The 27,277-nt window shown below is 39.2% G+C and overlaps 1 protein-coding gene across 4 annotated transcripts in view; it reads right to left on the bottom strand.

The window, feature by feature from the left end:
- Window positions 1-27,277, bottom strand: part of DHRSX (dehydrogenase/reductase X-linked) — a 167,954-nt gene that overhangs the window by 75,024 nt on the left and 65,653 nt on the right. For 3 of the 4 annotated variants that reach the window (XM_056327397.1, XM_056327399.1, XM_056327400.1), the window contains exon 4: window positions 22,408-22,515. The exons of the other annotated variant lie outside the window; for it this stretch is intronic. In XM_056327397.1, coding sequence (XP_056183372.1) covers window positions 22,408-22,515 — 108 coding nt within the window. The remainder of the gene's footprint in view (window positions 1-22,407; window positions 22,516-27,277) is intronic. 4 annotated transcript variants of the gene reach the window in all.

Below are 27,277 nucleotides of genomic sequence, written 5' to 3' on the forward strand. Positions count from 1 at the left end.
AGTGTTATTCATCATACTCAAGATTAGGAAAAAAAGAGTGAGAACTTCCAGGAGGATCTGGCTAAAGGCTCACAGATGGGTGGGTAATACAAAGAAAATTCATGCTGGAAAAAGATAAGGACTCTTGCAGGGAGTGTTTAAATTCTTTCCGTACTGTGAATGCCTCTAAAATAACTGTGACTTCTCAACAGAAAAACTGAGATATCATTGCACACTAATTGACGAATACATCCTGAGAGTCATAGAAGGTAAAGGTAATTGTAGTGGTTGGGTTTGGGGTCACTATGTATGTACATGCACACAGCAGAGACTGAGCTTAAGCAAACTACAAGACATTATCATTTCTAAAATAACGACAGTATAAAAATGCATCCCAGGTAAGAACTGACAGTTTTGCTGCTGCTCTAGAAATCACATAGTTCTTGTAGCTACTAATCTGCTGCAGAGATCTTACTAGCTAGCAAAGTGATAAGAAAAAGAAGTGCAGAAGAATAAAATGCCAAGAATAGAACCAGAGTCTCTTGACTGCTGCTTCACAGGCTGCCCTGTATGCTAGATTCCACCTCCTTTCTCTTTTTACTTCTGTACAAATAGGTATTTCTTCTTATTTTTAGGAAAGTATTCATGTAAGAAAGGTTTTGGGTTTTTTCTTTCAGATGGATTAATCTTTAGGAAACTTTAGATCTCTCATACATACGCACAAAATCATTTTTGTTACTTTGCTATTCTTCTCTCACCTCCCTTGCTGGTCCTCCAGAACTTTTAACATAATCACTCTGATGCAGTGTCCCTATTCAGTGACGGTGCTTTAAAGCAACTATCTTTCATAGCGATTCCCTGCTAACACTGACCTGGAATTTCAGGCAATGTAATCCAGAGCCATTGAGCAAGGACCCACAGAGTTCATCTCTGTCACAATATTCAGTGCTTCAGGTATTTTCATTCTTCTTGAAATCAAACTGACTTTTGGACATCTGTGTAATTCTTACTCTTAGGAATATGAATTCTGTGTATTGTCCAGTATCAACTAATTCTGACAAGCATTTTCATTAGACAGTTTGTGGAAAATCTTCCTTTCATTAGCAAAAATATCCCTGGGAAGGCTATGTCTGGCTGGAAAGGGTATACTCTCATTTGGGAAGTATTTAGGAAAAAACAGATACTTCTAACAGCATAAACCCCCTTTTTTCAAGAAAAACAAACCAAAATATTTTTTTATAAAGGTACAGCTTGAGTAAGGTACCAGGTGAACAAAAAATGGATACTTAAGCCTTTCTTCTGTTCAAATACCCGGCTTGTGCATGACAGTGTTTGGCACTGCCCTTCACGCCAGCTCTAGAGAAAGAACTACCTGTACAGATAAGTCTTTGCATTCCTAGTCAGTCTTTGGACTTTCTGGAGAAACTTCATCAGCTAAACTAATTTTAGAAAAGTGTTGATGAGATATTCCTCCAGGTCTGAACTTCTCACATGCAGAAGGGGCGTAAGGTATGCAGCAATGCCTCAGTGATACTGCAGTGATGGCAGCCAAGCTTGCTGCATTGGTGAAAAGAGATGTATGGCATTTTTAAATGCATATTAAGTGTATGAAACTATTTCTGTATGCATCTGCTCTCTAGTTAGTGGGGAGGAAACCAGCAGTAGAAAGAAGGGTCTGTCATTTTTGAAGCAATAGTCACAGCACTGCTTTTTCCTTTGGCACGCACCCTTCAGGGACAAGCCTTTAAGAGGGGGCAGAGAGAAAATAGAATCTCGTTAGTCTGTTTATACCCAAATATAACTCAAATATAGGTAAACTGGATTTTTTTCCCTTCTTTTATCTAAGAAAAATAAACTCGGAAAGACAAACCTTTTAAATTTTGCATCCTCTGCAGGGAATCAATAATGTATGAAATTATTCTTCCCACACTTTCTGATGTATTACTGATGTTTGGCTAATGAAGAAGCTAGAAATTCTCCTCACTATAGATTACTGTTTCTAACATGGCGATAGCTGTGATCCTGACACTATGAAGAATGGGAGCAGAGAACTGCAACTGGCAGGATACTGGATCTGAGGACTTAATGAAGGTTTTTGATTTCTGCTTATTGGTAAACTAACATTTTTGGGGAAGATAACCCCCCACATATTGGGAAAGAAATCAGATAACTTTAATGCAATCGAGCATGCTATTCTAGCAGACTACCTTTAACAACAGGTCTGGATCTGAATGCTGCCTTTTGAATACATTTTGAATTGCTGCAGAGCCCCAGATTAGCAATGCTGCAAGATCAAAAGGCTGTAATGCAAAATTTTGGTGCAGCATGCCGCAACATATAAAAACCACACTGCCTGTTTTTAGCAGAATCTCACCCACCATAGTGCCTTCTTAAGTCTGTGTTTAGGGCTGAGCTCAGCTCGCACCTCTAGAGGGCTGAATCTGGCCTCCAATGCCATGGCGTGCACAGTACAACACGCCCTGGCACTGGGTAGGGTGGTGGGTCCCCTCCCGCCTCCCCTCCCTCATCCAGGAAAGGGCAGCACAGATGAGCTAGTGCCCACCTGGGAAAACATGTCAGCTCTGCCTCAGGGAAAGGGGGAAGCAGGGCTGCAGCGAGACTCAGAGCGATGACCCAGTCCCAGCGTCTTGTGCCAGCACAGGGGCCGTGTGCTTCCTCTGGTTGCTTCAGAGAAGTGACACAAGTCACCTCAGCCACTATTTCTGAGGCCAAAGTAAATTTGGTTAGCTATGTATAAAGCTGTGGAACCATATATTTTTAAAGGGCAGGTAGAGTGCTAATTTAAGGGTAAATTACATATTTGGGTTAGCAGCTTGGTTGCTTTGTTGTTTGGTTCTTTCAGACTACTTGGATAGCAGCCATCAATGCTCTGTGATTTATCTCTATTAAATTTTTCCACTTTTTCAGACCCTTGGCTGTTGGTAATTCAATTTCTGGCAACTGCAGACCTTCACTCCCTATTACAAGTCATACCCTGAGGCAGACATACCGCCATCTGCGCTGTAACGGTGGTGGTAGCTAGTGGATGCAAATAGGCAAATGTCCAGATGCCACTTGGGCTTTGAAACAGCTTTAATATAAAAATTATGCTTGGATTAGAAATACCCTCTGAATCCAGATACGAGCCTTTCATATTAGGTTATTAGGGTACTCTCCCAAGGGACCTCCTCTACCCTGTACTCAATTTCGGCATATTGCTTGTCTCAACAACTTTCATGTATGTAGAAAACTAAGTATTTTCCTTTGCCCAGCCTCCAAAATCATCACAGAGGAACTAATCTTCATCCACTCATCCTTCACATGCAGTCGCTTCACTTCCCTCATCTTCCCTTATCCTCTCCTCCCCATTTCTTCTCCATGCTCTCCAGAAGAAATCTTCTTTCAGGAGGTTTGCATTTATAGCAAACCATCAACTTCTGCTCTCCTGAGAAATACATCCTGTTCGCAGCTCTCAGCAGCAGCTCTCCACAGGCTGCAGGCACAGCACAGTGGCACAAGACGCTGCTGCATATAAGAGCTGGGAGGCATCATCCCCTCTCTAGCAAGCCTGGAAACAATACAAGTCTTGACCTGAATTAAAGAGGGATGACTATATTATAGGCAGAAATTACCCGAAAATCATTTCAAAAAGTTCAATAAGGACATAGCCTACAGACAGCGAGGTGGAAAGAAAACATGGGAATGGCTGAAGTATGCCCGTATTTGTAGCATAGGGCTCCTGGCAAGAAGAGGGAGCGTCACCCCATGCTGAGTGTCGCACAGATCAGCACCAGCATAGCCCATCTTTCTGATCTCCTGTGACACAAGGCCTGACCCTACAGTTCCTCACTCCTGAGTTGAACCTATAATTTCTTGATGAGCTACAGCACAGCTGGATGAGCTACTAGCTGAGGGAAGCTACCAAGAAACAAGGTTGCTAATTCTTATCCACAGGGCTAGTTATCTTGAGATGTGGAAAACCTGTGTGGCCATGGTTGCATCTTCATTTCCACTGAAGAGAAAGGAGGACAACTGTGATTATCTTGCATGATAACTACTGGGGTAGAGAGTTGTTCACGATACCACTGGAGGATTTCTTTGTTCCCTTCTATGTCTCCTTGGATAAATATTTAGGTTTATAAACTCCAAGTTTACTGATATTTCCTAAGCAGAGATTGACCTGATGTTATCCAGACAGAGTTTCATTTGTGCCTACTCAAATGGCTCAGTATCTGTCTAGTAACATATCTTCAAAGTTTCTGGACTTGACAGTGAGCAAGTTGTACTTTTCTCGGTTTTGATAGGCTTGGCTATCTATAGTACATATCCAAACAGTCTGCGTGGATGACTTCCCACAGTATTCAGCCTTCATTTATCATTTAAAATTACCTTCCCAAAGAGAATGACGTGATGCAGAAAGATGCTTACTAAGATCTATTGTCTATTAAACGGTTCTGAAAGTCATGAAGAAAAAGGTAAATTGATCATGAATATTTCCTGTCCCTATTTTGGGAACAGCTGCGTTCTTGTTCTCTGAAGACATCTCTTCACTGTTGCCTCAGCTAAGTCAATAAGGAAGAAAGGGAAGTCCGAGCCAAAGAGAAGAGAGAACAATTTAAGACATTTGGGCAACATGGAATGTAATTTTCCTGGAGGGCAATATGCACTTTCCACATAATTTTGTTTTTATGGAATAAAGGACTTGTTACAGCTTGGAAATGCTTTTTAGGAGATTTAAATTCCTAACAGAAAACAAACCCTTTAAGATGCTTGACTTGCATTGTTCCAAATTACTACATTCTTTAGCTCTAATCAACTCAGTTTTGATCATTGCTCTTTTAAGATATATTTTCTTAACATTAACAGAAATTACATTGTCTCTGCATAAGCTGTGACTCACAGTTATGATTTTATGCTACTTTAATGTAGGACTGTTTTCAAACTTCACTCAGAGAAACTGTGTATGCAACTAGTACATCAGCAAAGATCTTCAAAGAATTAGATTTTTGTTTGGGTTGGTTTGAATTTTTTTTCTTTTTTCTTTTTTTTCTTCCAGAATTATCAGTGCCGACACCTATTTTATCACTGGCAACTATGGCTACAATATCCAGTGAATACTTTTTTCTTACCTCAGTCGGAGTGAGCAGCAGCCATTAAAAGGCAAAGAGCGTGCAATCAAAGTATGTAAGCAACCACTGATGACATTTCAAAAGTTACAGGTTATGTTTCACCGTGAAGCTGAGTAAAAGGCATTTGTACTCCATGCTTGTAGCATGCTAGAGTCCTTCCACACTCCTCTAGATTGACAGGGTTAGTTTGCCCACAACACGAGCAGTTTCTTATTCCCCTTTGCCCTTCGTTTCCTGACTACTATGCTTTGCAGCTGAAGTGAATCCACTCTTAGGAGGGGCCAGTTTATGCAGCTCCTTTTTTTTCCTAAGAGCAGGGTCATGGTCCATTTTGCATAATACCTGGCAGGACATCTTAGCGTGAAGCAGAAATCCAGGGCAACATCTTTCCTCCTCTGTGTCACTTTTCTGTTTCCCTCTACTGCAGTTGCATTCTTGCATTCTTTCAGTCCCTCTTCAAAATCTAGTTTTGCTTATGGTAAAGGAGGGTGTAAATTACACATCCTTCCTTACAACTGAACTCTGCCTTCTGGAGTTTTTCAGTAAAAGGAGGGGGAAGAGGATGCATCTGGTACTTACAAAACAGTGGGAGCAATCCTTCTAGTGGCTGGAAATACACACCTCAAGAGAAATGTGTGTCATGCAATAATTTTTGGCAGAAACAACTAATCTGTCACTTTATAAGATTTTGTTTTAATTACAAGAGGGGAAATAAGACTAAGATATTAGTGGGAAAATGACAAAACCGATGACTGACAAGAGAGAAACTTCCAGCTGGTACTTCTACAGTTTAAAGAACATACCCCTGCTCTCTCAGAGGTTATCTGAGTAACTCCTGTTATAATATGGTCAGCTTGTGATAAAGCCACCTATTAATAACAGTCAGACTTGGAATACAATAATGTTTTGTATGTAATGATACTTTAAAAAATACATAAATACAAGTGGTATTAATTCTGTAATGTACCTTGAGTAAAAAAATCTTGAAAGCTAAAGTGCTCTGCAAAAGCACAAGCAAGTTGGAAGAAGGAAACTTTAATTCAGAATAAAAATCCAATGGCTTAATACAAAGTTCTACCAACGTAGCTCCAAAATCAAATGCAGGTCAAACACTATGCCTTGTTTAGTGGAAATTTAAAAGTACACTGGGTCACACAAAGACATTCCAACTTATTTTCCTTAGGATACAAATCAATAAGAGAAAGTTTTAAAAACCATACTTTTCTCAAGATCACTCAACTACTTCTGGAAACAGCAGGAAAAGCTCTAATATTGTCTAAGTGACAAAAACTTACCATTTTCACATTTTGAGCATGTCTCGCTCCTTCCAAACACTCAGAAAGAAAAACACAGACTGCAGAGCCTTATAAGGCACAATTCTAGAAAAGCCACTAGTCATGAAAAACCCTGACCTAAGTATGCAGGTGAATCAGGAGTGATTATCATGCAACATAACGTACATATTAAAACATTACAAGATTAGAAGACCTATAGAAAAAGGCATAATTTTTTACACAAATAGCAAGATTCCCACAGGCCCTTATTGCAGTTAGCTTAGTGGGATCCCTTTGAAGCAAAAGGATGAGCTACCATGTCAGAACATTGAAGTAGGCAAATAATGACACATTAGTGTGGCAATTGAGATGACTTCCAGTTATCTGTTCACAGCTCTGCATTTCTGCAAGGCAATGGGGACCACATACCAATGTGTACAGGGATGGCCTGACAGATAGGAATACTTGGTCCGTGATGATAACAAATGGTAAGTCTAACAGATTAACAACAAAGCGTGAAACTGAAAAATTTGTAATTCAGAGTTCATATCACATTACCCAATCTACCTGAAAAGAATGCAGTGGGAAAAACCATTATGAATTTTGAAAAAGCATTAAAAAATCATCAGACCATTCAAAAGACATCTCTGTAACCTATGAGCTATTTCCTGGCCACTTAACACATTTATTCCCTCAATCTCTGTCCTCAATCTATTAAAATGTAGCATTAGCTGGGGAAAGCGTTCTCTGCTGTTTGAGTGGTTGAGAGCTGCTTGAACCCAAGGTTTCAAACAGTTTTGTAACCAAAATTGCCAAAGTTTATCAAGAAGGGCAAAATACAGTAAAATATACATTTGTAATTAATTCTTTCTCTATGGAAATGCAAAAACTGATCCGTGACAAATAATTATTAAGAACTCTTAAGACTGCGAATACAATGGCAGTTTTCTAAATTAATTTAATGGTTGAGTTGTTTTAATTAGTGGTAAATTATTTATTGCAAGTTCTTTAATCACCTTCTATTTACACAAGGGAGCCCAAATCTTGGTTGAGCTATAGAAATCAGTGCAATAATAAACAATAAAAGATGTTATCTAATTCTTATGGTTTTGTCTGGGTTTATGGAAGAGAGGGCAGAAGAGCTGGAAGACTATGATTTTTATTTTACTGTATAAGGTTACATACAAACAACCCATCTGCAATTAAAGTTAGGAAGCATGGAGTGAGCAGACCTTCACAAATCATGGGTATATCCATGCTATGTCACATCCCTTCATAAACTTGTCAGCTTCTACGTGAAAAACATCTTTCCTCTGGTAATTATGCTAAGCCTGTTCCATAACCTCATTTCTCCAGCTGCTGGGAAACAAACTTCTAACCTAAACCTATTCATGGCTAGTTTAAACCTCATTGTTTTTGTAAATCGTCTTTTACTCTAAATTTACTGTAAATTGTACTGGTTTTAATATTTGCCTATTGACATATCCAAAAGCAGCAAGATTAACCTCTCTCACATTTAATTTGTTCTGGACAAAACCAGCCAAATCAATTTAGTCTTTTTTGTTGTTGTTAAAGCAGACCTTTTACCTCAGAAAGCCTTCTCTATTTCAGTTTGTGTTCACTTTATTGAACATGCAGAGCAGGACAGTAGCCTGTATATTAGAGGGAATTCAACATAAGATGGTACTGGTATTTCCCAGCTTCCTTTGGGTATACGCCACCAAATATATCTTAGGATCATTTATCTTTTTTGCATATATATGAAAGCCTAAGCCACTACAGCAGCAGCTTATCCTTGTCACCTTTAGTCATCTTAATAACACTGAATCCACTGATGCCCTCTTTTTCCTCAGTTATTTTTAACAGATGAGCTTTGAGTTTATAGCTGAAAACTTATTTTATGTTATGGCTCAGGGAAGCCTTTTCATACCAGACAGACAGTCAAAGAAGCATCTCAGTATTAACAGTTTGTAGCTTATTAGCACAGCATACTTCTGCTGAATTTCATTATGCCACACAGAGCTTCATTTGAGATGATTAAAAGTTGGTATCAAGACACTCAACTAAGCCGTGCTGGAAAATCTGCCATTAAAATTCTTTTAAGTCTCATCATACGAATCCAGGGAAAAATCATCCATGGCAGGCTTAGAAAAGTTCATATTTAAATAATGCTCTTTGTCCTCCATACAGGGCATATAGAAAAAATCAGCACCAAATAATACAGTGACTTTTTAACACACTACACCTTCTTCTTTGCTAGATTTTTGGGGGAATATAGGAAGCAAAATGGGAGGGCAGAAGAAAGGGAAAGATTTTGAAGTAAAGGTTGCTGATCTCACCAAATGGAAAAAAACCAGATAAAACATGTCAAGAATGCAAAAGAGAATTAAGACAGTTTTCATAATATATGATAAGCTACAGTAAGTGAGTAATACAACAGTTACTTGGACTTGAATTAGTTGGAAGAAAGTAAATCAGATAGCAAAGTTTTGAACAACTTTTTCTCAAAAATGCTTCAGTGGCCACAAGGAACTATTAGAAAAGATAAGCATGAAGAGGGTTGGGGTCTGGGGTTATTCTTTTTTGTCTGCAATAGAGATTTCTTTCTTTGTAGTTGTTTTGTGGTAGTTTGGTTTTTAGTTTTGTTTTTTTTGGGGGGGGGTACTTTTTCTAAATGGTAAAAATTATTTTAAAACTTCCTTCGAGTTTTGTCATGCTATAATATGTAAATAGCACCTAGCTCTCAGAGGGCTGCATCTCTATTTTTGACTTGCATTCTAATCAGAGGAATCAAAGTGTTCCAGATGCACTGTCCCAGCCACAACCAGCATGTTGCAGACCTGTAGCTGCTCTGGCCTGGCCACGTTCCTGGCAGCAAATTCCACCTCTGGAACTACGTAGCCATAAGAATAAACCTTACTTTCCCGACTGCAAACTTCCTTATTATTTGATATTATTCCTGCACTCCTGTTTGATAAACCATATTAATACAAGCCTATTTAAAATTCCTACATATTTTTTATATTTTGTTCTTTGTCATTACTGTACATTGTTCTACCAACATGTATGTTCTATCACAATTTCCATTGACACATCATATCTCTTTTGACTCGTGACTTCTTTTTCTAGCGTCCCATCACACCCTTCTCTACCACACTCTAAGTTACACTGGGAGAGTGAATCGGCAATTCAGTTCCTCTGCATTATTCCTTCGTATTTTGCCCTGCCACTGAAAGATTTTTTTCCACTGTTCAGATAATTCGTGCACTGGTGCTCTGCAAGCTTGCTCAACTTTACCTGCGGTGGGTAATTGAAATCCATCTGCCCATGACTGATGGCTACATCTCCACCAGCAACTCGGTAGCTTGTGTCCTACTTCCTCCAGCTATCTGTAGGGACAGATGACCCTCTTTTGGCCCTAGTCTCTGTCCTATTATTTAAACATACATCTTGCTATACATTCCTTCTCCAGCATATGCCAGCCCTGGGGCATCTTACAGCAATCAGTGGAACATTAAAGAGGTCATCCTCATACTATCAGACCTGTGACCAGTGGCCAGGATAGACAAGCTTGCTCTAACCCTCCCCCAACAACGTTTACGAATCCAATCCTGACGTTTTACAGGATTCACTGTATGCCAGTGCTGTCACTTGTGAATATATCCTTACTGTGGCACAATGATTATGGATTTGAAAATGCATGGCATGTTTAAATAGATGAACAGCAAGTAGGTTGTGTGTGGGTTTTGTTTTCTGTTTTTCCCTCAATAAAATTCCATTATGTTGGAAAGCATTTTAATGAAATGCATACAGGAAACAAGCCGAAGTTGCTTGAAAATTAGAGTTAATTATACATTAACTGCAAGTTTTGTATGCATTGGTATGAACACAATACCTAACACATTTATCATCAGAAGTTTAATGATAAAAATGAAACAAAATGCTTTTGGTCCTTCTTACGGTTGTACAAAAGCATGAATTAATTGGCTTATTAATAGGTAGAAAGTCAGTGGGGTAATAACATTTGGGTATTCTTTCTGCCTCCCACTTTAATTCATTTGGAGTACTTTCCCAATACACACACTGCTGGCATAACTCTGTTCCCACAGAAGTAAACAGATGTTTTACAGGATAGAATGAACAGATATGGACATGATAAGAAAAATTACAAGGAAATCTGGGGGAAAAAACAGAACACTTTGTTCTCTAAAGAGAAGTCCATAGCCCCAAACCTACACATCCAACTTCAGTGCTTCACAGAGGCACTTTGGTGGGCTCTTTCAAAGGAAGCCCTGGAAGGCAACCTTCCTTTACTGACTGTATCAGAAATACGGGAATCTGAATATTTGCCTAGATCATTACAATAAATAAGTATGACAGGAAAACAAAACCATTTCTATTCCCACTTTTTTCAATCATAACTACTAGCACTTACAAAGAATTTGTGAGTATGAAGAAAGCCAATGAGTTACCAGCTTTGCATTTGCCAGAGGTATCTTGAAGAGTAGTAGCTAGCAATGTTATGTCTCCTGTAAAAGTGGGTGTCCAGATATAATGAAAATCATCCATGTGAGACTGCAGTCTTTGCGCCTGTCATTCTACTTCTACTATGATGCTGAATAATGAAACTGATTTACCTGCTCATATATCCCAGCTTTTGTCCTTTTCCTAAGAACCCACTGACCCATCTAACTACTTTCTTATCCACATCATAACAGTTTTCTCAGAGAATCAATGAGCTCATTAATTCATATTTCAGAACTAGAAACTCTTCTTTCAAAAAGGTAGGTTACTTTAACCTAAGCCTAGACAGATGAAAAATCCATCTTTTCTGAAAATTTATATTCTATTTATTTTATTTTATGTTTTATCACCCTTGTTATTAAAGCTCATTTCTCATTTGACTTTGTGTGCCTTTAACTGAGGGACATAGGTCAGATAACACCCTCCCTGCCCCAAGTTTTCAAATCTAATTCCAGTCTTCACAGGAGACCACACATCATACAATCACTTTTATAACCATTAAAACTGTCGTATTAGGACTAGTTTTCAGGTCTCACTAACATGTTCTTAATTGCTTTTGTTATGCCTTTTTTTCCTCCACTGCTGCTAACAGCCCTTTAGTTTTAGTACCTTTTGCATTTTTTCTCTTAAAATTTATGACAACAGACTGTGCTGTTCCAGGAAAAATCTACAGGGTCAGACAGAAACTGAACACAGATTTTTTGCCTCGGGTGTAAACTGGCAGGATGCAAGCTGGCTCTGGTCTGGAATTTGATGTAGAGCTGTGCATAAGCAAATACACTTGGCAAATACTTGGGTAACACCTAAGTTTCCCTCTAAGGCACTTTCTCCAGTTGTTCAGTCATTTCCTTGATCCACCCTTACACTTTCCCCAGTTTTTCCAATACCATATGTGTGTGTATGCAGATATGTATACACACACATATATATTTTGTTGCATCATGTCTGATTTTTGGAGTGGCATTAAAAAGGTAAGATACCTTCACAGTTAAGGGTTTTAATGTGCTACTCATTCTTTTGATTTTGCACAGCATTGCACAATGTATGCGTTCTTGATTTCCTTGATCTAGGGTCTTCTTTTTTTTTTTTTAAGGGGTTGGAGGGGGTTTATAGGAAAAAGGGGATTGATGTGTACAATTAACAGAAGTACATAGAAAAAGAGCCAAGACAAGTCCTTGACTTGCCTACTTACTTTTGTGTGGCCTATGGGCTATCCTAATTTACTAAGGCTAACAGTGAAATTATTCTAATGCAAAGCAAGCAATTTAACAGGTATGTAATTTGAGGGGGGTGAGATTTTTTTTTCTTTCTTTTTGTGGCCAAACTGGTGCCACCTCCCTCTCCCCCCAGAAGCCAAACACTTCCAATGAAGCATCAGGAGAGATCATTTTCTAGGCAGCGCTTTGCATCAACACCATTCATGCAGCTCAGAAGCAGCTAAGCAGATTTTTATTTTTTCAAGGTTTTCCAAGTAATGGACCTTACATGACATCAAGCACAAAGAAGACACGAAGCAACTGAAAAGGAGACGAGGTGACGGGGATTCAAACGGCAAACAAGTCAGCATTAGTTCCTGTGGAGAGGTGTCTCAGAGAGCTGCAGCATATTTCAGTTTGGAGTGCCTGGATGATACCTCCTTCCACACCTGGTCTAGCAAGGTTACAGATATTATTTATTGAATATTTTCTGAAAAATGGGTTTCTGCACCCATATTGAAGATGCCTGCTGCCCGGTTGGGCGCGTGTGCCCACTGCGCTGCCCTGTGCAGCTGCACCCTGTGCTGCCCAATGGCTCGCTGGGTGCTGCCCAGCTGCGTGGGCCAAGCACCCTGCTTCTGCTGTGAAGGACTCTTTGCTCCTTGTGTCAGCAGGTATCAAACATGTCAACAGCCTCCTTTGCCCTTAAGACACCCAGACAGGGGAAGACCAATGCAGGCTGTAGTGCCTGCACTCAAACCAGTGCTTTTTAGAAACACTATGTTGTTCCAAAACAGAGCAAGAACCTAATTTTCTAGGAAAATGAATCCTTGTTAGATGAAAACTACGATGAAGTAGCTATGAAAAATATGTCAGAGATGTACTGCAGGGTTTTAGTGGCATTTTCCTCATTACTGAAATTAATTCACACGTCTTGTCACGATATGCTGATAGGATACAGCTGTAATACTTTAAGCTGTTGTAGAGTTCAAAACATGACAATCAAAACAGTTCTCTTTATATACGATTAGAACATTTATTTGCTTGTTCGATGCAAAATTAAGTATTAAAAGCAACCAGGACCTGGGAAGGCAGCCAAGCAATAAAATTGATTGATCGCCCAAATACACAAAAATCATATCCACAGCTTTCAAACATTCTCTCAAAAGCAGAAAGTCATCTCTTCAAGGTTACTGAACAACCTGGTTAGACAGGATGGTGAACTTGCTGTTGAACAGAACACAAAGTTCGTCCGTGAGGTGTAACTAATACAATTACTGGTTGCTCAAAATAGCATGCACCTCCGTAAATCTGTCTCTGTTTAAGATAATTACCAGAAATTATTCAGCAATGTCATTTTTCTTGATTCTTTGATTACATCAGATATACAGTTGTGTGTTGAGGAAAAACATACCAGTCATATAATCCATCGGGGGGGGGGGGTTTCAGAAAATATACATTCTCAGACTTCATTTTGCTTTTCAACTGCTTCTTCCATAAGATTACAGATCACTGCACCACAGCACGTAAATTTTCTTTTGTTCATACATTACAATCCACCACAAAGGGACCCAGCTTTCAAATTATATCCATTTCTCCTGCACTGTCATCATTCTCTTAAAGTCAACATTGATCAAATCATGTATTAAACAAGTATTTATAGTAAGAGCAGAGTATAAATTGCAGAAATGGAACCAAGTTTGGTACCCTCACAGGCAGACTTTTCAGTGAAAGGCTGGTATTTTCAATCTCTAGTTGTCACCAGAGGAATAAGAACTATTTAAAAAGTGGGAAATAATATCTTACAAATAAAAATATCTGCATTAAGCAAATTAGCTCGTTTTCCATTGAAAGAAATCCCAACTAAGAAATCTGGATTCAGCCTCACAAAAGGTGCTGAATACAACACCGCATTCCAGCCAGACCAGGGTCAAAACATGTGTCTTATCCCCACTGGCTGAATCAAGGCCACACTTGTACATGCCAAATTCACTTTGCTCTTCATTATTATTGCGTGTGACAGCTTTAGTCAATGTGAAGGATCAGAACTCATGGCACATGGCATTCAGGAGGATTCAATTTCTCGCTCTGGCAGGAGCTATTGAAAATTCAAGCCATAAATCTGCCTTTGCAGGCCCTGATCAGGAAAAAAGTACTGCTGACAGGTCCCAAAAGTTGTTGAAATTCTTTTCACAGGAGAAGTTGCTTATGAGACAAAAGGATATCATTCCTTAACCCGTACAAATAAAATCTAACAAATATATGGCAATAAATATCTTCAAAGGCTTTTGTAAGTATTAACTAGCCAAAATTAATTTCACTAAAACTTCTCCTTGACTCTTAAGTGGTTGGTTAAACAAAACAGCCAAATAAACCTCCTACCTGCATGCTTAAACTAGAGAACGGCTTCTGAAATAGATTTGATTCACATTAATTACTTAAAATAATAAAGCATCATGAATTTTACCTACATATATTGAATGGACATTACTCAGCAATCCCTGAACTGTAAGAGTTGCAATAGTCCTTTTGGTTTTCAAATTGTGGTTCAGTTTTCCATATCATTGTAATTACTGCAGCTGCACTGCTGCCAACAAAATCCTAGACTCAAAGCTCTTGGCTATGACAGCACATCTAAGTAATCACCATGGGATACTGGGCTAAACTCAAACAGGTTTCTTTTTTATGAGCTATATACATGAGCAAAAGCTAGAGCATGTTTAAACAAAGCAATCAATTCAAGTCAAGCCTCCTTACTTAATAGATTCACACAGCTTATTAAGATGAGCAAACATGCCTCAATGAAGAACACCCATCTTCTAAATGAGAGAAATAAGGCCTTGGTTGTGCTATTTTGGCAGGGCAGGGCAGAGCCCCAGTTTCAGGCTGTCTCAGTGCTCGGAGAAGCAAATCCACTACAAAAAGAGTTCACTGTGGACTTTGCACTCCTCTGCCCGATACTTTTAGTCCTGCTTTGCTACCTAGTAGAGCTGTTGCGGTTATCTGATGACTCCCCAGTGGGCACATCACCCTTTGCAGGACAGCAGGAGTCACGGCTACAGTGACTTCACGTTCAGCTGGGCTTTTCAAATGACAGGACGGCTTCTTTCACTTCCCCTTCTAGAAAAACACCAAGTGCTTCAGAAGCTCCTAAAATGTAAACAAATACTGGCTCTAAAGGAAGATTTAGAGTAATATCATTAGTCAGTGGAAACTATCACGATCATTTCCTATAATGAAAACCCTTCCCTTCATGTATTTTCTTCTCACCCCGGTACAACTTGGAGAAGTGAAGTTGGCCAACAATTGTGTCATCCTTGGACTGTGCCATCTCAGATGCTATAGGCTTTTTCCTGTTTTCAGTTTCAGGGAAAAACTGTAATGGCTCTTAACTTGTCCGTGAGGCAACCATTGCCATGCTATGGCCTGTGAGTGGTGAATGCTGCTTAATACTATAAAAGTTTTTTTTAAAAATGTACTCAGACACACAAATTTGGAGGTAACAGTTCCAAACTGAGAAATACTAGCCTCCTTACATTACACCATACTTGGGTATGAATGCCGTCAGGGTATTCTGCATTATGTCTTTGACAAGACAGAGTTGCTCTGCTTTTCCTTGCATTTTTGTACCAGTAGTTGTATAGAGTATGGACAGCACATGCAATAGAAGCATCATTTTGATTTGTAGCACTTAGCGACCTCTTAATCACAGTAAATTTGTCCAGACGATTGACCAAAGCTAACTGGAAGGCTCAGAGGCTTCAGAACAGGAACTGATAAGCTGAGAATTTCATATCAAGGGCACTGGGCATGGGTCCATGGTTCATATACAGAAGACACACATCACACTCATAAATGAGCTACTGAATTCATTATGTACATTTTTACAGCTAATTGCAAAATACATGTTAAGGAGTGCTTCATATTCCAAGGGATTTCGATGATTAAATATGGAATCGGTAACTAGAGTCATCATTTACTGAAAAATTAAAAAGTATAGGAAAAGGAAAACAATTACTATCCAACCTGTGGCTTCATGCAGAATCAACTCAGAATTTCAAATAGAAAGTCCAGTTTGCCTAGAGGTTTTCCTGTTTATATTAATTTTTAAAAATGGCTATTTGACATCATCATTTACTGTGCACAGTACATCTTGCATTCGTATTCCATCTCTGCTTGTGTCACCTCTCTGACCAAACGACCTGAAAATATATGATTATGTATGAAGAGAATTCAAATGGATAAAATGCTATATAAAGTGGTATTGAATGACATTAGAAAGCTCACCAACATTACTGAACAGATTAAATTAGCATTTTTCCACAACATTAAGACTCTTATGGAATGCATCTCATAGTACATGCCTTTCTCTCTCCTTTATTCAGATGAATTCCAGGCTTTTCCTTACTTTGTGGCTTTATTGTAATGGAGAATTATGGCAGAGAAGTCAGTTGTTGCCCAGGTAATATCACTTACAGGAATCCTGAACCCCACCAGGCAATCAAAATATATATTGAATAAATAATATGGTATCTGCCACATGAATGACTGGTTCTGTCACGCACAGAAATATCTTCATACTTTATTTTCTTTTCCCCTCATCAGTCAAGAGATACTCTCTTGAGCTGCAGATACTTGTGGTTTTGTGGTTTGAGCAGTATTTCATCATAATCTACTACATATAATGCATCCATAGGCCATGAAAAGAGAACTTTTCAGGTACACATGGGTTGAATGAAAAAGCTGCAGAAGTGCTATGTATTATCTAATGCACAGACCCAGCTTCGAACTATTTTATTTTAACAGGGACATGTCACACTGTGGTATCAAAGTATCTTCCAGTCAAGCATTTTAATACGGTGTCTAAACATAGTTGTTATCACTGGAATAGAAGCACCACATTTTTACTTGATATATGTTTTCCTTTAGGCCTCCACCTTCAAGAAGATTTGAAGGGAAAAGCAGCTTTTTCCCTCACTGAGTGTATGTACATCAGTAAGCTAAATGTCATTTCTTACTGACATGTTTCTTCTTAGCTAGATTTTTTCCTTATTGTGACTTACATTTCCTCTTCAGACAGGAATTTCTCTGTAAATTCCTTTATGCTTTTGTGCAATATTAGCACCATTAAAGAAACACAGGTTCACAAGCAGAACAACTCACTTATTTGTCTCCAGATATTACATGTAAGATATCATCTTCCCTCCCATGAAAACATGAAAGCTGGATTACAGTTTGTCTTACACGTTCCCAGGTCAGATCTCCCTCCACATTTTTATCTGTAGTGGTAGGGCATTCTTTCAGAAGAATTATTTCAATATGCTACAGTTAATGTATCATATCTGAACCGCAAATCCTGCATCTCTGGCATACTGGAATTTCTTTCATAACACAAAATTCAAGCTTTCAGTAACACTTCATGGTGTTATGATGACACTTTATGGTGGGGAAAAAAAGCTAAATTAAAAGCTCCATGTTATAAATTTTCATTCTTTTATATATTTTCACTCTTTTATAAATTTTCATTGACATCAGGTGGTCTATCCTCTTGGTTCTGAGTTTCCATGAGTAAGCCCAGGAGAGAAGCAGCATGATCAGAAGTATTTACAAAGTAAAGAACAAACTAGTTCAGTACCACATATGCAACAGTCCTGCAGTCACACATGTGGAGCTTGATATTCTTTGTGCTGAAGTCAATGATTAAAAAGTACACTTACTTCAGTGGGAGGCTTTAGAAAAACAAAATGAAAAAAGGCGGGATAATGATCAAGACCGTCGAAATCACAGAGGACTTGTGCCTATTGACCTAGACTAAGGCTAGGTAATGTAACAGGATGTAAGAAACTAGGGCTTAAGAAGAGAGCGAGTTGGATAAGAGAAAAGATCAAGCAGGCAGACAGGAGAGATCTTTGAAGGGAATTAACAGAAAAATTTATGACACAAAAGCTTAAAAGTAGAGGCAAATATGATCAGAAACTTGGGAAAAAAAGATGACGGTGACGATCAGCGATTTAGACAAGCTCAAAGCAAGATAAAGCACAAGACTTGGAAATGAAATGACTGATATCTGAAGCAGGTGAAAAAAACAAGGAAAAAAAACCAAGAGAAGTTTCCTATATCACTCCATTTCTAAGCAGAGTACTTCTGACTTAGTAGTATCACAAAGTGTTGAATGAAGTTTCTAGAATATCTGTACATTTTTTAGCTATAACTACACCTCCTGAATGTAGCCAAATCAGAAAGAAAGAAACTGATTAAAAAAATAAATAAATAAAAAGAAAGAAAAATAAGATAGGAAAAAAGATAATTTGGATGAGCTTTTGGAACAAAGCCTCCTGCTGAAAGACATGAAACAGAGTGTGGAAAAATATTTAGCAGACAATGTTTCTGCAGGTTTCCAATAGTCTGTATCAGAGCAGTGGAGATATTTTGACACTCTATCTCGTCAGTCAGTCATGTGAGACTGAAAATGGAATTCGACCAACTGGAAGCACAACAAAGCAGGAACTTTACTGACAACAACAAAAAATGAGATGAAAGGAGCTGAACAATTGCATTGAGTGCCTCCTTCAGAATTGTAACAGGGGAAGAAGAGCTGCTGGGGAAACAAAAGAAAAAACAGAAGGTTTCTGTTCTGGACTAGCAAGGACAGAGAAATCAAGAATGCACTCAGACTAGACTGCTATTAGGAAGTAGCACGACAGGTCTACTGTGCATGGTTTCAAGAGGAAGGATCAACATTGTTCAATACATAGCATTTCCTTTAGGAAGGAAGGATAAAAGTATCTTTGTGCTAGGCAGAGAAGCATTAGTAACTGCCGTGAGAATGGCATTATATTGACATTTGCCTTGCAATGTCCTTTGGAGACCTGAAAAGATGAAGTGTCTCCAGAAAGCTGAAAGCTGGGAGTAGAAAGTAGCAAGATGAACTAAAGAGTTGCACAGAAGCAGCTAGAGGAAGACACACAAGTGAAGGCTATATGGCTGCCCCACTCAAAGGTAACACACAGGAAATAATTCAGTGACTATAAAGCAGAAAAACGTACCCTGCTTTAGATTTAAAATAAATGACAGTGGAGTTGCCTTTACTGGCACTGAAAATTCTGTGGGCTTACAGTCATTTATGCATGGCATTTCTGCATTCTCCCAGAGCTCTGAGCTGGATCCTGCACTGTGTCTGCAAGCACAGTCAGTAATTCTTGAAAGGTGCACTAGGAATGGGACCCAAATACCTACAACAACCACCTCCTTTTTACCTGCAGGTAATATTTCAAGAAAACAAAAGTGAGATAAAGTGGAGTAGTGGAGTGATTAGATCACTTAGAGAAAGCGGATTTGCCTCACTTGGTGAAATCTATTTTCTTGTTGCTGGCCAAAAGGAAAGAAAGCGGCTGAGTCAATGAGCAATTTTGTTTCTAGAATAAACTGCCTCGAGTTGGTTAACATCCTGGACAGTACTGGAGAGGTAAATAATTAGTATATGATATTTTGAAATATTACCTTGAAACTTTAAGCATATGCCCCAATAATCTGAGATTAAATCATTCAGCTATCAAGATGTCATTGATCATGAGTAAAGATACTGAAGTTTAATTGAAATACCTAAATTATACTTTACTTTCAAATTATACTGCTTTTACAAAACATACATTGTAGTTAAAAGTAAAAACATAGCTTTGTTATGATTAAAGTAATGTTAGTGGTAATTTTGGCACCACTACAAAACTATACTAAAAGGATTTGGTTAAATGTAATGTACAGCACAACTAGTAAAGAAAATTCACCAGCACAGGTGCTCCTAAAAATATATCCAGCGAGGCAAATAAGAAATTTTAATTTGCTTTTAACTCTCCTTTGTCAATAATACAGTGTATTGTGCATGCACTTTTCTACTGAAAATTCACTCTTATTTCAGCTTGTCTCTTTGGTTGCAACCTGAAGCTCTATTATGTCATTCCCATTCAATCAGTCTACTCACATTGACTTTATGAAGAGAAAAGTACCATTCAAGCAATTTGGACACTGAGTATATAATTTTAAAGAAAGAGATCAGACGTCCTGAATTAACGTTTCTCCATTCATCCATATACAAGAGTGCTATTGTCATAGATACAGGGTATTCAAGGACAGTCATCCCTATCTAATACTGTATTGAGAATATTTGGTATTATTTATTAATTGAATCATTTACTTATGTAAAAGAAATAATGCATACATCGGCCATACTTTTGATCCACAGACCTTCTACACAAATCATAAGAGGTTTTCCAAGACTGAATTTTCAGGCTCCATGTATTACCAGAATAAGAGCAGTAAAAAAAGATGCTAGAGGCATTTGAAGAGCATGACAGCTCACAGAAATAATCTGCAGACCATCTATATGACACAGCTAGAATAAGTCCAGGAGTGTTCACCCAGCTGCAGCCTAAGGGATCTGCCATGCAGCCAGCTGCTGCTGCTATTTGACATGTGGGATCTGTAACTGGCATGAAAAAGAAAAAGAAAAAGAAAAAGAAAAAGAAAAAGAAAAAGAAAAAGAAAAAGAAAAAGAAAAAGAAAAAGAAAAAGAAAAAGAAAAAGAAAAAGAAAAAGAAAAAGAAAAAGAAAAAGAAAAAGAGAAAAAGAAAAAGAAAAAGAAAAAGAAAAAGAAAAAGAAAAAGAAAAAGAAAAAGAAAAAGAAAAAGAAAAAGAAAAAAGTAGAGAGAAAAAAAGAGGGGGGGAAGAATTGAAGAGTAATGTGACGTTAATAACAATAACAACAAAAATAATCTCTCTCTCTCCCACAACACTAGTGGTATTTCTAAAGAAAGAAATTCTGTTACAGGCAAAAATGAACATGGAGCCTCTGTGTACCGCACAGACACATTGCACAAATGAAAGGTGAAATAAGCCCTGGCATGTGAGTGTAACACAATGAAACTATTAGAGAAACACACTAATATTGCTAAAAGCAGCACTGCATTGCGAAGATTACCATTGCTAATTCATGACGTGGGGACGAGAGCGCCTGGGTTTTAACGCTGTCAGTGGTCTCAAGCATTATGCCAAGGGAATCCAATTCTCCACTCGCAGAAAACCTCAGCCTGATTTCCCCTGCCTGCTCACCCGTGTTTACTGGGCATGGAGAAAAGTGCAGGCAGGGAATTGACTTGCCTGACAATACGCAGTGTGCTATTGGCAGAGCTAGGGAAGATGAAACCAGCCTGCCAAGGAAATGCCCCTTGCACAAAAGCCTGGATCCTCCTACCACACCAGGGACCAGGTGTTTGGTGTCTGTGTAGTAACGCAAACTCGTGTTTTCTGGATTTCAGTGCTTTGCAAATCTCCATGAAACACAATAAATCTGGCAGTCAGTACATCCAGATTACTGCACGGATTTGCTGATAGGCTCCCTTTCTACGGCTTGTACACTTAATCAAAGGTTACTCTATACGTCTAGATACCTTCTCATCCTCATGTGACCCCCTCTTCCTCTCATGATTGAAAGTATTTGAGATACGAGTGATTCAGATATGCCTGACACAAACTCCCAAAAGCTTTACCAAGTGTAATTTTACAGAAGCAAATTGCCTGCTTCTCTGAACTGGATCAGCAATGTTTCCCCTTCTCAATCCGCAATGCTAGTGAAGCTCTGAACTGCCGCAGTCACTCTCTGAGTCAGAGACCTCGCTGGGAAAGATCATGGGTGGAAAAAAGACTCCTATGTCCCTGCATGTGTTTCTGTGGCAGTTTCTATATTTACATTTTCAGGGAACTAACTCTGGGCCAGATTTTGTCACTTCTATTCACAGTGAAGAGTATCTCACTGCACGAATAGTCCCAAGGGGCTACACTGAGGCAATCTGGATCATGCTGAGGAGCTCTTTCCACTGGGAGCAATTTATTTTTCTGTCTGGCTTAAAGATGGCTTCAGCTGAACTATTCATAGATGAAGAAAGTGTTCATGGTGGTGGCAGACTGTGACCTTTACATAGGAAGGAACATTTCAGCAAAGGGTTTTCCACTCATGGGAAGGGCAGATGGCACTGCTGTGATCTCAGAACATCTGCATGAAATTGGGAGTGAGGAAAGTGAGGCACATCTGCGTACAGTGATGCTGCTCATAGGCACCCCACCAGCAAGTACAGACACACACAGCACTGTGCAAATCCCTGTAGAACAGACAAAACTTACATTTTGGGCAATGAAGACTTGGCCTTTGCTCTTGGCATCAGACAACTTACAGTGTTGCACTAGCCTGGAAATTACATTTCTGGAAGTTATAGAACTGACAGCTACATAGATGTTGATACTGAGTGCACGTACTAGGAGTGTGTTTCTGAACGCGGCTTTGATGCTGGAGCCATGGCCATCCACCCCAACAGTCTTTCACCGAGGTCAAGGCTTCTTCCTGAGGCAGTAAGGAAAATCCCACTGCATGAAGCAAACACAATATATCGATACATAAGGTATGACTAGGCATGTTCACAGATAACAGGTAGATGAACAGATCAACCACAAAAGTAACTCTTGGAATTATTGCCTTTCCTCTTCAGTTTACCTATAAGCACTTCTTCAAAGTCCTAAATAGAAAAGCACCTAACTGATTAATAGCTACTATTTGGCACAGCTGGAAGGCAGTTTAGGATCCCAAAGACTTAACTGTGTCTTTAACTTAAACAGTACACAGGCAGAGGAACTGAAAAGGGGAAAATTATCAGTTGTTTATGCTGGGCCTTGAGACACAACTGTCAAACACAAAATTTTGGATCTTCAGTGCAGATGTTAACTCCCAGATCATGTACCCTGGCACTTCATGCCAACCAACATCACAGAGAAAAGAAAAGGTTCTCCACTGGCTTATTTCAGAAGCCCTATGGGGAGCTAAAAATATTCATCAGAAACACAGGGGAGTATAAAACACACTGTGTAATTCCAGTACATTCAAGGGAAAAAAAATCACAGAACTCACTGATGTGTTTCCGTTACAGAGATTTAAAGCTGGCAAAGTTATAGAAAAATTCTGATGGGTCCTTATCTAAGCCATTTAATCCATAAACAGCATAACTGATTTCATGTCCTTTACTGTTTCTTTCAACGATCCAAGTTCCCCCCCGCCCTTCCCCCCCAATAAACCAAGAAACTAAAAAAAGAAAAAATCTTAACATTATAAACATTAAGCTTGCCTTTCTGTACCTGTGATGAATAACGCTCACGCTCTGGAGAACATAAGCAGAGAAACCTACTCTCTCTCTCCTTATGAATGATGGCTGTGTTTAGTTTGGGCTCGAATCTTGGCTGACATGTCTGAGTCCCTACAAATTTCACCCAGGCCTGGAGCATAAAGGACTGGATGAGGGCTGACATGTAACACACAGAAACTGTAGAACAGGAAAACTCTTTGGGTTTGGGGATGGGAAAAAGTTTTCCTGACTGGTTCTGGGTTGGGGCAGGAGGGCTGGTAAACATAACCTTGAACCACACTGTAGCCTTTCCCTTGTGGGTCCTCAAAAATTCCAGCCCAATGGGCTAAATGAACCAACACACAGGATCAATGCCTTAAAAAGCATAAGGAGGGGGAACTAAGCAGATTGCTTTTTGTTAGTTACCCATGGCTAATGGCTTTGCTGGGCTGAGGCCAGCTACCATAACATGTATATCTCTAGAGTTTGTCTAGAAGTGGTAGGTATATTATTTGTTAAATTACTTTCTTCCTTATCTCATGTAAAATAAATAAATAAATAAATAAATATTAAAATGTTCTTTTACTACAAACAGACACAAACTGCTTTGCAGCAGGTTGAAATGCTTCAATACATATCTTCCTGGGAGCCTTTAAACTGTTGTTTCACTAACTCCAACAAACACTTTTCTTCCCTGTAAAGGAATGAATTATGCATAGCAGCAAAGGAACAGAAAGAAGGGAGGTGATCTCAGTTAACTACAGCTGCCTAGATGTTAGCTGCCTAGCTCCAGCTAGTCATTTATGCTGTCCCCCTTAAAACAGGTGTCTGAGGTGGGGAAAATTGCCTTTTAGATGTGCCAGTCTCTCTCCTGTCACGAGTGAAGGTGTTTGGGTGAAGAGCCTGAAGGACCCAACCAACTCTCAAATGGCTGAGGTTGGCTATGTGAGTCACGCGCTGCCAGGGAGCACCGGACAGGAGTAGAAGAGCCCAAGTTCAAGCCCCTAACCTTGTCCTTGACAGCAGCACCAGTTGCCACTTTCCTTATTTCCTCATGGCCTGACAAAGGGCACTCCAGTTCCCTAGGATCGGGTCTGATGAGTCTCATCTACCAGTCAGCTGCAGTAAATGCGTGTGAGAGCCAGTGACACAGAGGAGCTGCTTTCAGCATAGCAGGTTGCTGCCCAGACCAAGCAGGAGGAGGGCTTCTCCGGCCCATCAGTTATTGCTGCTTCCCACAGCATTTCCCATCACCTCTCAGCCACCACTGGCTTAGAGATGCTAACTGCTCAAGCTATGCCTCAGAGACATTTCAGCAAGTGAGAAGACCACAAGTTACTCACCACCATCCACAAAGGCTTTCTCAGTCACTGACTTCAAGCAAGAGTGTAGATGAGGTGAGATGGACTGAACCAAGCATGCCCAGCATTAGTTATCCCAAAGGACTGTTTCTCATAAAGCAGATAGCACGCTGAGTAATGACAGGGCTTGCTTTTTACAAGGAATAAAAATTGCATGAAGTATGCTGGAGTTCCTTCTTCGCAAAAGGATCTGTTGCTAAGCGAATAGGGTAGAGTCCAGGGAGGAGATCCATGCTATCTGTCTCCTGATGCCTTGGGAACAAAAACACCCAAAAATGGAATCTGGAAGATCTCATTTATAGTCTTTACACCAGATGAGACTGACGTTTTGATACAGAAGCGTGGATGAGATGCCCTGTAAAAACCTCTACAATATATATCTCCCTCTAGAACCGTGTTGCTAGCTCTAGAAATCTCTGACTCTCTGAACGCTGAAATAGGATGTTTTTTCCTGCTTGAGCACCAACTGAAATTTTCAGAAAACCAAGGATCTCAATAATACTTCATGAAACATATATTAACCATATTTTATCCTACCCTGCAGAATAATTAAAAAACCCACCCATGTTCCTAATGGGTTGGACTCCATAACCCCTTCCAAATAAAGCAATTTGGTGGGACCATGCTGTAGATTTCCTATTCACCCAGAACTTCCAGAGCATTCAGATTTCCTCCCTGCAAAAACAAAGGTGATGGTCAGCATTGATATGTGCCTCTGTCTCGCTTTAGTACAGGGTGAGGATGCCACCAGTCAGAAGCACCTCCTAGGTCAAGTACTTTACACATAGCTCTCCAAAACCAATTGGGACAGATTATATTTCTCATCCCAAAGAAAACCATGTGGATATATCACTCAAAGTCGTGACATGGGCAGGTACTACATAACAGGCACCATAACTGAGCTTAACACAGTCTGAATATTTCTACGTAAGACCAAGGCTCTTTGATCTGGGAGATAAAAGAACAACATGATTCAAAAATGGAAGGAAGATACTTCAAAAAGCTGTAGTTAGGCCTGGCAACAGCAGGAAAATTTTTAATAGAGGTAATAAATAACCACTTACTAATGCACATGATTGATAGATTTTTCCTGAGTTGCATCAGATGTAGTTTTGGGGCTTCTTTTTCTCTTCCCATAAAGATCTACTGAAGGTCTGTTGACCACCTTATCTTATATCTCATTGGGTTCAAATTTTCAGTACATTGGATGATTATTATTTATTTATTTATTGCTTAAATACTTTTAAAATTTATTACTTTGCTTATAGTGTACATGAAAGTTGAAAGAAACAGCTCAGATCACTTGTTTATTATGAAACTATTTCACTGTCACAACTGCATTGTTTTCCTGCACTTTGCTGGTGCCCCTTTTTCCCTCCTACACAGCTATACTCATTGGTCTGTTATGCCACTTGTCTCCACATTGCTCAGTATCCTGTCACAATTTATCCCTACTTGTTAGGTATCGATGAGTGGGAAAGCAGCAAGAACATAGCTAGATGCCCACTCCTTTCATTAGACATTTTAGCATCTCACAGCTTACATCTGCTGTATTACTACTGCAGTTTGAAAGGCTCTACTTAGAAACTACATTTGAGTTAAAAAGCAAACCATCACTTAGGTAAGTATCTGTATTTTCCCTCTGTGTGGGGCATTGGAAGGGGGATACATAAGGACATAGAAGCTCTAAAGCATGTTAAAGGCTCTTACTTGCCATTTCCTCCAGACCCCTGCCCTTCAAAGTCTTTCTGCAAATCTGAAGGAAATAAGGCAGGAAAGAATACATTTTCTGGGGCACAAGGTGTGCGTAGAAACATCGCACCTTTGTTCTGAAGCCACACCATGAAGAAGTGGGCATTGTTCAAGCATGGCAAAGATGATTAATATGCTGCAACATCTTAGGCAGGAGAGCTTATCCTACAGGTGGATCAAGGAGTCCAGGTGTTTGGAAAGCTGTCCCTTGCCTCCTCCAAGGATTCCAAAACCGCATACTGTTTTTGGAGCTTTTTCAAACCACCGTGTTAAAACACCTGGGCTCTCTCAGCTCCTTCTGCTAGATATTGCCATGGGGGAGTATTACATATTCCATATGCATGCCTTGATATAATTCATAAAAATAAGTTATCAATGACAATGCGAGAGCCAGGCATTCTCAATTAAGATCATATCAGCTCAGAAACAAGTAATTTTTTTTTTCATTCCTGCCAATTCTTAATTAAAACAGGTAAGTAAATACATAAGACTGCTGAAATTGAATTTGGAAAGGCTGAAATTCCTGAAGACAAGCTGTTATCGACATGTTAATGAAGAAACAAAATATTATTCACTTTGTGAATCTTTACTTTTGGCTTAAGAAAAGATTAATTTCTAGCCAAAATAAATCTTAATTTATAGTTCTCCCTGAGTCACTTAGTGAAATTAAGCTTTTAGACTTTCACTGTAACAATAAATAGTACATTTTAAAGAAAAAAAAGTCCAAAGCACAAAGCATACTCATGAATTCAGAGTCTGAACTGATTGTAATTACAAAGTCCAACCTTTGGTCATCTTTAGAAACCGTTCCTGCATCTCACCTACCCTTCTTCTCTGCTTTCTGCGACATTCACAAAATGCACTGAAGTGACCTTTCAGTCAACAATTTAAATCACTCTT

This window comes from Falco biarmicus, chromosome 2 (assembly GCF_023638135.1).
Source record: "Falco biarmicus isolate bFalBia1 chromosome 2, bFalBia1.pri, whole genome shotgun sequence".
NCBI classification, from domain to species: domain Eukaryota; kingdom Metazoa; phylum Chordata; class Aves; order Falconiformes; family Falconidae; genus Falco; species Falco biarmicus.